General features: G+C 44.0%; 1 protein-coding gene across 1 annotated transcript in view; it reads left to right on the top strand.

Moving 5' to 3' along the window:
* The window catches only part of sftpbb (surfactant protein Bb), a 47,369-nt gene that overhangs the window by 13,261 nt on the left and 21,918 nt on the right, over positions 1–12,190 (top strand). The window contains exon 4 of the mRNA XM_072433281.1: positions 2,492–2,614. Within this exon, the coding sequence (XP_072289382.1) occupies positions 2,492–2,614 (123 nt within the window). The remainder of the gene's footprint in view (positions 1–2,491; positions 2,615–12,190) is intronic.

The following is a 12,190-nucleotide window of genomic DNA, read 5'->3' as shown; positions in this document are numbered from 1 at the left end:
GTTTTTGACTTTTCGGCTGGATTTGAGCCTTTTTCGTTGCGTTCGTTGTGTTGTTGTGACGTGAGCTAGCTCCGAGCGAGCCCACCAGCCCCCCCCCCCGCGCCCTCCGGCCGCGCTAAAGTACGGCGTGTCGTCGGTACATGTTTATATACACGTTTATATGAAAGAGGAACTTCACGAACGATCGGGACACGCACTGGAATCACTTTAAATTAACTTGTTTTGACTTTATTCGGCTGGATTGAGTGTTTTCGTCGTGTCGTGGCGATGTGTCTTGGCTCTGAGTCCCCCGGCTCCGGCCCCGCCCCCCGGCTCCGGCCCCGCCCCCCGGCCGGCGCCGTACCGCGTTTCCACAAAGGAGGAACTCATGAAACTGCGGAGAACAGTCGTCTTACCCGGAGATCGTCACGTTATCCCGTCGCAATACTGACCTTACCTAATACTGATGTGCAATTGCTGTTGGAATTCATGTGAAATTCATGTGCAATCTATGTGCTGTCGTGACACATATTCATGTGCAATTACTGTCGTGATCACATGCAATGGTATTTATTTATTTATTTGTCTATGGGAGTTTTTGTTTATTTATAGGAGATCTTCTACTGAAAGTGTTTTTCAGACTTCCTATAAGTGATCTGTTCTTCTGTATCTACCTCTGTATCTACCTGCGTTGCACCAATGAAATTTCCCCATGTGGGACAATAAAGGAATATCTTATCTTATCTTATAATTGTTATTCTGCATTTGCACTATTATTAGTACCTGCTGTGCAAAGTCAAAGTTGTAATGCATCCTGATGTCTTTGCTTGCTGGCGGTGAGGGTCCAAAGACAGCACATTAGATTCTGTTGTAGAGATCTGTGTGTGGCCTGCAGCTTCTGATGTGTGGGAGAAGCTGTTTCCACAGTGATCTGAAGCTTGATTTGCAAACTGCAGGCTCACCTGAAAAACAGATGTTGCTTATGGTTAATTATACTCTAATCATTAAAACATGAAAATCACCAAAATAATGTTTTACACTTACCACGCTCCTTAGCAGACTTCACGTAGAGACAGGTCATGTCAGTCAGGGTGTCTTTGCCAATTCTGAAAAGGGGGATAAAAGGATTAGGGTTAACAGTAATATGGGAATAACACGCTTCACAGATAACAGTTCACATTGTGACGTTAACGGTGTATTTAAGATGCAAAACGCGGAGATATTGGGACATCTGCCCTCGGCTAGCGGGGCTAGCTAGCTCACTTGAGATAACACGGCTTGTAAAAGCACGCCTTCCCACGCCGATAAATAACCCGATAACATAGCAAGGTTTAGCTTACAACTTAGCTCCGAATAGCTGCGTTTAGCTCCGGGCTGTGGAGCTAACAGCCGGTTTAGTCCACCATAAAACACACACAAAGCACGACCCACACAACCCACGGGCCAACCCACGCCGAAAAATAACCCGATAACATGGTGATAACAGCAAGTAGTCACATTAAGCCCGTATTGCAGAGTGCACTGAAGCAACATGTTAGCTTAGCATTAGCTCCACCGGAGCAGACAAGTAAGATTCTAAAGTGATCACGAGACCGCCTTAAATCACAGCGTTAAAGCAATAATTTAGTAGTAAAGTAAAAGTGTACCTGAGTAAACAGTTCCGTTGCAATGTAGTCCAGGAAATGTAAGCTCTGAAGACTGTGCTCTGCAGACGGTCTGGAGTAATGAGAGGAAAACACAGAGAACACGCAGCTGCCATGCGGATCACAGCTGATTGGTGGAAAATGTAAAAAATACGTTGGCTAGAAAAAGGTGACGCCCCCCAGGAGAGCAGGAAAAAGACCCCAAAACTCCACATTTTTAACAGCTTAATGTATATGTTTAAGACAACCAATAGTGTTATCTGAAGCACACAGGGGCTTATTCATAACTTCAACTAGCACATTCTGCAAAAAAACGAAAATCACACATTTGAAAAAAAAAAACTTTTTTGGGGTTTATCTCAGTTTCACCGAGGCCGACATGTACCGGCATTAGGGCTGCTGCGCCACATATACCATGTCCAGGGTGAGAAGGGTCAGCTGCGATCCGTCCTGTTCGTCTGTCTTGGACACGTACAGGTCCTGCAAAGATGGAACTCTGCAGCCGATCACCTTCTCAGCAGAGCGCACAATGTGTTGTAGTCTCTGTTTGTCCCTGGTTGTGGCTCTAGTGTAACACATGGTGATGGAGGAGGTGAGGATGGACTCAATGATGGCCGTATAAAACTGCACCATGTGGCGTATTCAAATGGATATGGGTTACAATATTATCTAAAAGCACTAAATTTGGATTGTCTCAAGTCTTCGTTTTCTTGCAGTATGTTCCATTGTATGTTCATATATTCAATGAGTGTCATTTTGCAGGTTGAACTAACCTTCTCTCTCTCTCTCTGTGTGTCTCTGTCTATTTGTCGCTCTCTCTCTCTTTCTTTCTTTGCTATAGTAAATGACTCTCTCCCCTCTCTGTCCAGGCTGCTGTGTATGACGGCCTGCTCTCTCTCTGTGGCCGTCTCTCCCCTCACCAGGCCGTCCTCTGTCAGAAGCAGGTCGACACTCACCTGTCCCGCGTCCTGCAGCAGAGCCAAAGCCCAGTCGTGAGTTCAATTCATCTCCTCTTTATTTTAAATCAGTTTGACCATGGCACTTTCTCTCTATCTGAAGCAGAATGTGTGCTGTTGGCATGCTAATGTTTGTTAGCTTTACCATGGCGACAGAACTTTCTCAGGTCTAATGTGTGGTGGTGGGTAAATTGATAAGCCCTTCCTGCACACCTCACGGGGCTCCATTGCTCCGCTGCAGCCGCATCGCTGCAAAATCAACGATCACTTGTCTGTTGATGATAAAGGGCATAGATGGATCTGTGGGCACTAGCCTTGTAGGCAGTGCTCTCACAGTTGCGCACTAGCGTTGTGGGCAGTGCTCTCACAGTTGCGCACTAGCCTTGTGGGCAGTGCTCTCACAGTTGCGCACTAGCCTTGTGGGCAGTGCTCTCACAGTTGCGCACTAGCCTTGTGGGCAGTGCTCTCACAGTTGCGCACTAGCCTTGTGGGCAGTGCTCTCACAGTTGCGCACTAGCCTTGTGGGCAGTGCTCTCACAGTTGCGTACTAGCCTTGTGGGCAGTGCTCTCACAGTTGCGCACTAGCCTTGTGGGCAGTGCTTTCACAGTTGCGCACTAGCCTTGTGGGCAGTGCTCTCACAGTTGCGCACTAGCCTTGTGGGCAGTGCTCTCACAGTTGCGCACTAGCCTTGTGGGCAGTGCTCTCACAGTTGCGCACTAGCCTTGTGGGCAGTGCTCTCACAGTTGCGCACTAGCCTTGTGGGCAGTGCTCTCACAGTTGCGCACTAGCCTTGTGGGCAGTGCTCTCACAGTTGCGCACTAGCCTTGTGGGCAGTGCTCTCACAGTTGCGCACTAGCCTTGTGGGCAGTGCTCTCACAGTTGCGCACTAGCCTTCGTCTCTACAATGGTGCACTCCTTTTCACCTCCCTCACATAGCACCCATAGCAACACTCATATCGCTCTTATCTGCTTCACTGACCTCAATCGAAGCACAACCTTGTTCGTTTTTCCCAACCAAAACTAGTCTAAATTTTGTCTGTATTACATTACGGTAAGTGGAGGACAGGCAGATCTGGCCCAGAAAAGCATCTGTAGTCTGAGGATTTCCGGGATGAATACCGCCTAGCTCAGTCAGGGCTGGCAGCCTGCGGTCGAATCCGTTAGATTTGTCCGTCTACATTATGAGTTCACCTGGGGAGAATGGGAGCAGATATATAATGAGCTTGGACACTTATTTCTTGAAAATGCATAACAAATCGAACAAGAACAACACCACAGGGAGCCAGGCTAGCACTTCTACCACTAAGCTAACTAGCCTGGTTGCGCCTCCTGAACTGAGCCACTCCAGAGGAGACCAGGAGCGGGATAAACTCAGTGATTATAGCGGCTCTGCGGGGATAACTGATAAGATTACAAAGGCCGTAGACGCAAAGATGTAGACGGCCCTGGTGGAAATTCATGATTTAAAATCCAAGACTAACAAACTGGACAGTCGAGCCACAGCAGCTGAAAAGGGAAACCACACTACCCCGCAAGCCAACATGGCAGAAGTAACAACCTAGGTACGTGTCCTGACTGATCATGTTGAGATGTTGAGGACCTGGATGAGCCCTCATCCTTCTAGAGGACACTGAAGGGAAAGGTGTGGTTATTTTTATGGAGGCTTGGATCCCCTAATATCTAAAACTTTTACCAAAAACGGAGAAAATTAAGCTTGACAAGCAAATCACTCCCAGCCGTCCCCAAACCAACGTCCAAGACCTATTATACTGAAGTTCCACAACTTCATTGATAAACAGCGTGTCATGGCAGGAGCTGGACGTTTTGAGGCGGATGGGACTGGACCAGGTGATCTCCATGTCTCATCTTTCAATGACTGCTCTGCAAGAATAGTCAGGAAGCGCAAAGCATTTGATCAAGTGGACCACGCTCTATTTTCCATCCACTTTGAGCCTCAGCATTGCTGGATAAAGCAAATATTTACCTCACCGAAGGAGGCATCGGCTTTTGCAAAGACTGTGCCAGATTTCTAAGCAATTTTACATTCGTCCTCCCCCTTATTTCAATGAAAGGACCTGGACTGTATAAGAGACATGGGAGTATTTTGCCCAATTTGGGCTGGCGTGTTACAACTTTTGTTTTTTACTTTGAAAATAGTTTTCCCCTAACAGCTGATTCCTTTTTGGATCAGTCTGTGGGCTCTTTGCAAAAAAAAAAAAAAGAAATCTCATACAAAAAACATGCAGTTTGTTCTATTATGTTCTGGTGTTGTGTTTCCTGTGTTTGTGTTACTGTGTTCGACTTTGAGAGAATTGTGTAACAAGAGCAGATTTGCAAGAATGATTTTCAAATGGTTAATATGTGTGTTTACTTTGATAAATGTACAGTATATGCTCCTCCAGGAAGTGACCTCACTTTCTACACTAAAGTTATAGCTGTGATTGCAAACCACTCTGAGGGAACTCTTGTCAGTTGTGGCGACTTGCCCACCACCCATCCAACCTCGACCTGGTATCTCCCATAGCTAGGATGCACTGGGTCTCAGCGTTGCCGGGACTTATTGTCACATTAAAAATCAAACCAACCCGGGGCCCTATGTAAAAAGAGCCCCCCCTAGTGCTATTTCTGTAGTCACATCATCACACAGATGGAAAAACAAAATGCAAGTCAGGCCCAATCTGAGAAATGTGATTCATATTCCCTGTGAAAAGATAAAGCCCAGTCCCACTGAAACTAGTCTGAAACTTCCTGTGCTAAATGTCAGATCCTTATGTAACAAATCTCTCTTAATTAATAATTTTATTTCTTCTTATAATCTTGATTTTATGTTTTTAACTGAAACATGGCTTGACAAAAACACAGGAAATGTAGTTCTGATAGAATCTGCTCCACCCAACTTTAAGTTTGAATCTGAAACACGAGAAAACAAAAAAGGGGGTGGAGTCTGTGCTGTCTTTAGAGATGAAATAATTACCCGCAGGTTGTCTTTTGGGGTGTTTTCATCATTTGAGTATGTATCCTTTAAAATGGAGCTAAAACGGTCTCCATCCATTCTCTTCATTGTTTTATACAAGCCTCCCCAGCACTGCCAAAGTTTTATTGATGATTTTACTGAGATGCTTTCAGTCATATGCACAGACTTTGATGGTTTGGTCATTACAGGTGATTTCAACGTGCATGTTGATAATGTTTGTGACAGAAACGCTAAAGAGCTTGATGCTGTCCTTGAAACCTTCAGTCTTACTCAGCATGTGAGAGGCCCCACCCACAGCAAAGGACACACTCTAGATCTCATAATTACAAAGGGGGTAAATATTTCAAATGTTAATGTGATCGATGTTGCTCTGTCTGATCATTTCTGTGTCTTCTTTGACCTGTCTGTTTCTCCCCAACCTCCGGTTGGTCCTGCAGTTGTTCAGAGGAGACACATAAGTGATGGCACAGGTGCACTGTTTATGGAAATGATAAACTTTGAAAATGTCTCATGTTCTAATGTAAATGATTTGTTGAACTCTGTTACATCTAGTGTTTTGAATGTTCTGGACACCATCGCCCCTATAAAGGCTAAAATGGTTAAAAATAAGCAGAAGGCGCCGTGGAGAAATGATGATTGGGTCAGGGCACAGAAAAGGGAGTGCCGCAGGGCCGAACGGAAATGGCGCAAGTCAAAGCTCCAGGTTCAAAAAGAGATTTACAAAGAAAAGCTGAACATGTACAACCTAATCTTATGTAGAACTAGGGAAAGATATTTTTCTGAAATAATTGGAAGCTGCAGTAACAACTCGCGTGTCCTGTTTGCCACAGTAAACAGATTAACAAACCCTCCAGCTCAGCTGCCGTTAGAACTCATTTCCACATCCAAGTGTAATGAGTTTGCATTATTCTTTAATGACAAAGTTCAGGGCATTAAAAATGCTATAAATCCCACAATGCAAAAAATTACCCTAAAACCACCAAGACACTTAGAGCTAACTCACTTTGCACCAGTAACTGACAAAACTGTCCATGAGATCATCACCAGTCTGAGTTCATCTACATGCTGCCTTGATGTGTTACCCACCAGATTTCTAAAGTCTGTGCTGAACAGTTTGTTAGCACCATTCACTCACATAGTTAACATGTCGCTTCAATCTGGAACATTCCCAATGTCTTTGAAAACTGCGGTCATAAAGCCTCTCCTAAAGAAGAGCAGTCTTGATGCCGCAGTACTGAGTCATTACCGGCCCATCTCTAATCTGCCATTTTTGGGCAAAGTCCTTGAAAAGGTTGTTTACCAACAGCTCACAGATTTCCTCTTAATAAACAACTCATTTGATGTTTTTCAGTCAGGTTTTAGACCTCATCACAGCACTGAGACTGCTCTTGTCAAGGTGACAAATGACATCCGCCTGAACACTGACACGGGCAAAGCCTCAGTCTTAATTCTGTTAGATCTGAGTGCTGCTTTTGACACTGTCGATCATGGGATCCTCTTACAGAGACTAGAGGACTGGGTGGGCATCACTGGCACTGCCCTAAACTGGTTAAGGTCCTATCTGGAAGACAGGAAGTACTTTGTTGAAATTGGTAGCTGTGTCTCAGACCACATGACCCTGACCTGTGGAGTGCCCCAAGGGTCAGTCCTGGGTCCCCCTCTGTTCAACCTCTACATGCTGCCGTTAGGTCAGTTGATACGCAGTGAAAATGTGTCCTATCACAATTATGCAGACGACACTCAGATCTATGTTTCACTATCGGCAGGTGAATATGGACCAGTAGATTCACTCTGTCACTGCATCCAACAGATCAGTTTGTGGAGGCAAAACAACTTTCTCCAGCTGAACTCAGACAAGACTGAAATAATCGTTTTTGGCCCACAGAAACAAAGAGAAAGTGTTAGCGGTCACCTCCAGAGTCTCGCTCTAAAACCTACAAACCAAATTAGAAATCTGGGGGTAATAATGGACTCAGACTTGAACTTTAATAGCCACGTCAAATCAATAACATCAGCAGCTTTTTACCATCTAAAAAACATTGCCAAAATCAAAAATATAGTGTCAAAACCAGATTTAGAGAGACTTATCCATGCGTTTGTCTCCAGTAGATTAGACTACTGTAACGGCCTGCTCACTGGCCTCTCCAAACGAGCTGTAAAACAGCTGCAGTTCATCCAGAACGCTGCTGCTCGGGTCCTGACCAGAACCAGGAAGTACCATCACATTAGTCCTGTTCTCAGGTCTCTGCACTGGCTCCCTGTGGCTCAGAGAATAGACTTTAAAGCAGCCCCAAGTCTCTCCATGGCCTAGCACCAAAGTACATCTTGGATATGTTAGTGCCATATGAACCATCTCGGACTCTGAGGACCTCAGGGACCGGCCTCCTGCTGGTGCCCAGAGTCAGGACAAAACATGGGGAATCTGCGTTTCAGTTTTATGCAGCTAAAATCTGGAACAGTCTTCCTGAAGATGTGAGACAGGCTTCTACTCTGACAATGTTCAAATCTAAGATAAAAACAGTTTTGTTTAGCTGCGCATATGACTGAAAGGATTTTTTCTTTGCACTCTTCTCTTTTGTTTGTGATTTTATTAGTTTAGAAAATCAATTGGAATTTAGTTAATTTTATTGTATTTCTGTTTCTGTAATTTCTTTGTGATTTGAATGCATTTTTCCTGCTGTGAAGCACTTTGAATTGCCTTGTGTATGAAATGTGCTCTACAAATAAACTTGCCTTGCCTTGCCTTGAACTTACATGTTCAGCCAACATTAGATGTTTCAAACTCACAAAGTACTGGTAAATCTATAAACTAGATAATGTGCAATGGAGATAAATTAATCCCAATGTCAGCCAATAATATGCACATTTTTACAAACCACATGAGATCTATACTTGCATATTTTCAACAAAGATGGGTCAAAAATGACAGATTAGACATGTATACGTAGAATCATCTAAGTGATCATGCCCCTATTCACATCACTGTAGATCTGGAACAGAAACAAAAAAAAACACTTGAGATTAAATGCTAGTCAAGTACCCTCAATTTATTAAAATGATGTTAAAGGACATTGTACAGTATTTTCCGCACTAAAAGGTGCACTGGAATATAAAGAGCACTGTCAATAAATGGTCTATTTGGGATAATTGTTCATATATGAAGCGCACTGGACTATAAAGCACATGAAGCGAAACAAAACAGACAGTCAGTCAGCTGAGCTTTATTAAACACTTTCAACTCATTCAGCTCAACATTGTTCAAACGTTAATGAGCGTATTTACAACGACTCTCAGCCTTGCTCAGTTATAACAATTAAAATACAACACAATACATTCACTTTTTCAGTTCATTCCTCGTCCACAAATCCCTCAAATTCTTCATCTTCAGTGTTCGAGTTTAACAGTTGGGCGATTACGGCATCAGCATGGCCATCCATCTCGGCACTATCCGAGTCTGTGTCGCTGTTCGGTGATTATTCCGGCCTTCATCAAAGCTCGGACCACAGACTGATACTTTAGCCCAGAGTTTAAAGTCAGCGTCGTAAACATGTCTCTTGGCAGGAGCCATTTGGGGTCCTTAATTCAAAGTCCTTTATTTAGGTGTCCTTATCACTCCGCGTAATGTTGTAGTAATAATGTAGTTTACATTTTTACAGAGCGCCGCGAGCGCTGTGGACCACACAAAATCGCTTCGAGGTTCAGTAAGCACAACCATAATTAATCCATATATTAGTGAGATTCTCACTGAGACAAAAGCACGTGTTCTGCTTCTGTCATTCTGACATGTCTAAGGTCTAAACTCAGGCAATTGACAATTACAAGTTTTGACAAGAAACATGAGTTTCTCACTCTCTCATCCTCTTGAGACTGTCTCAATGTGGTCATCTCACAATTTGGGTTGAATGGGATGTGCCCTAGGGCCCCTAGGGCCCCTGGACCATGTGGATTGAGTAAAGCGACAGGTGACATTATTTGTAGAGTTCATAATCTCTTGACTAAAGTTAATCATTTAATCCTAAGCGGTAGTGTTAGATGATCAAAATGTAAGAGAATTAAAATAAAGAAAAAATAAATTCTAATGTTTAAAATAATAAGATAAGATAAGATAAGATATTCCTTTATTGTCCCACATGGGGAAATTTCATTGGTGCAGGTAGATACAGAGGTAGATCCAGAAGAACAGATCACTTATAGGAAGTCTGAAAAACACTTTCAGTAGAAGATCTCCTATAAATAAATAAAAACTCCCATAGACAAATAAATAAATAAATACCATTGCATGTGATCACGACAGTAATTGCACATGAATATGTGTCATGACAGCACATAGATTGCACATGAATTTCACAGTAATTGCACATATGACAGAATTGCACATCAGTATTAGGTTAGGTCAGTATTGCGCCGGGATAACGTGACGATCTCCGGTAAGACGACTGTTCTCCGCAGTTTCATGAGTTCCTCCTTTGTGGAAACGCGGTACGGCGCCGGCCGGGGGGCGGGGCCGGAGCCGGGGGGCGGGACCGGAGCCGGGGGGCGGGGCCGGAGCCGGGGGGCGGGGCCGGAGCCGGGGGACCCAGAGCCAAGACACATCGCAACGACACGACGAAAACACTCAATCCAGCCGAATAAAGTCAAAACAAGTTAATTTAAAGCGATTCCAGTGCGTGTCCCGATCGTTCGTGAAGTTCCTCTTTCATATAAACGTGTATATAAACGTGTACCGACGACACGCCGTACTTTAGCGCGGCCGGAGGGCGCGGGGGGGGGGGGGGGGGGGGGGGCTGGGGGGCTCGCTCGGAGCTAGCTCACGTCACAACAACACAACGAACGCAACGAAAAACGCTCAAATCCAGCCGAAAAAAGTCAAAAACAGTTGAATTAAAAAACTATTCCAGCGCGTATCCCTATCGTACAGTAAAATAGAAAAAATATACTAACAATATTTACAAAATATAGGAGATAAAGCACAATAAGTGTGAGAAAGAAGAGAGAGCGTTTACACCGGGCTGCCAGCTGTACCAGCGCCTTATGACGTATCTGATACTAGGGCCTATTTATAATGGCATATTATTATTACTGATGATAACAATATTAGTCTTACCACTATGATAAATCACTGCCCCTGAAATCAAACCCACATCAAACTAAAGAGTTTGATGCATAATAGATTATTATTAGGCCCGAGCGCCACAAGCTGACGAGAGGCCTATTAATCTCGTAAGGCCGTGCGAAGCACGGCTGCGAAAGTGCGCACGTAGTGCGCACGAAATCGAGCGCGAAGCGCTCACCCACTTCCAAACACTCACTAACGCACTCCTCCACTCATGCAAGCCCCGTGCATACTAATTAGTTGTAGGAAAATGGAACATTACCGTTGTAAACGGGCGAAGCCCGTGCAAAAGTTCGCACTAAACGAGCACTTTACATTCGCGGTCGTCATCCCCATATAAAGCACTCATTTGCGCTAAGAAGCTCACAAATACGTTCCCCATATCTTGCATGTTCCGTGCATATAAGCATGTAATGCAAAAATTGAACATTATTACTGTATAGAGGGCCAAGAACACAAAGTGGGCGGAGCCCACTCAAAATTAACGAAAGTACCCGTCAGTGACCAGGGACCCACACCATGAGGTAGGAAAGCGCGAGCGCTTTCCGAAAATGTATAGTTTATGATATTTGCCTCTCTACATTCTGGCTATTTCCCTTTTCTAAAATAAAAAATTGGCGCGTCAGCGCCCCCAAATGTACCAAAAATGCATTGAGAGATGGGAAATGACCCAAAAAAAATCTGATCGTAGAATCATGAAATTTGGCGCAGAGGTAGATGGTGACAAGAGAAGTAAAAAATATTATTACGGCAACGCCGTCCGCCCAACCAAATGTCGGCCATATTGCTTCAAAAATGGCTAAACATGACTTCGGAGTTTTTCCAAACGTCGTACTTTTACGAACTCCTCCCAGGGCGTTGGCCCTAAAAAGCTGAAATTTGGTGAAAATGCTACTGAGGAGTGGGACATCAAAAGTTATCCAAACTACATTGACCCTGTCACGGTCTCTGTGCGGCAAAGCCGCAAACTTTAGCTAGGATTTCAGAAATCTCCCAAATTTAACATTTCTGCCGTTTGCGCAGATAAAGTCCGAATTGCGTCAAATTAGAATCAGTTGTTAAACTCTTTGCCCTAAACCTACTTGAAGTGAAATAAATTAATTTGGAGCCACAGCGCCCCCTACAGATTTTATATGGAGGTCAAATATTTAGTTTTGCGAAATTATATGAAATTTGACACACAACTCAATTTTGGCCCCATCAAAAAAATCTATGAGACCCATGTCATAATTGTTATGGCTTTGCCGTAACGATGACCGAAACCTTCCATGTTATTCCAATGGGGAAATCGCCAGAACATGTTTACACTTTAGACTTTCACGAACTCCTCTTAGGGCGTTAGACATATTAACCTGAAATTTGGTGAGACTCATCTTCAGGTGTCGACCATCAAAAGTTATCCACATATTTATTCAAAGAGTCACGGTGTCTGTGCGGCAAAGCCGCACATTTTGCCAAGAATTCAAAATAAAATTGCTTTTTGATGGTAAAACAAAGGGGAGAAGATGTGACAGCGTCACAGAT

The sequence above is a fragment of the Eucyclogobius newberryi genome, unplaced genomic scaffold (genome assembly GCF_026437365.1).
Source record: "Eucyclogobius newberryi isolate DKJ021-1_F unplaced genomic scaffold, fEucNew1.0.hap1 SCAF_6, whole genome shotgun sequence".
Classification (NCBI taxonomy): Eukaryota; Metazoa; Chordata; class Actinopteri; order Gobiiformes; family Gobiidae; genus Eucyclogobius; species Eucyclogobius newberryi.
This window is presented reverse-complemented; position numbering and strand designations above follow the sequence as displayed.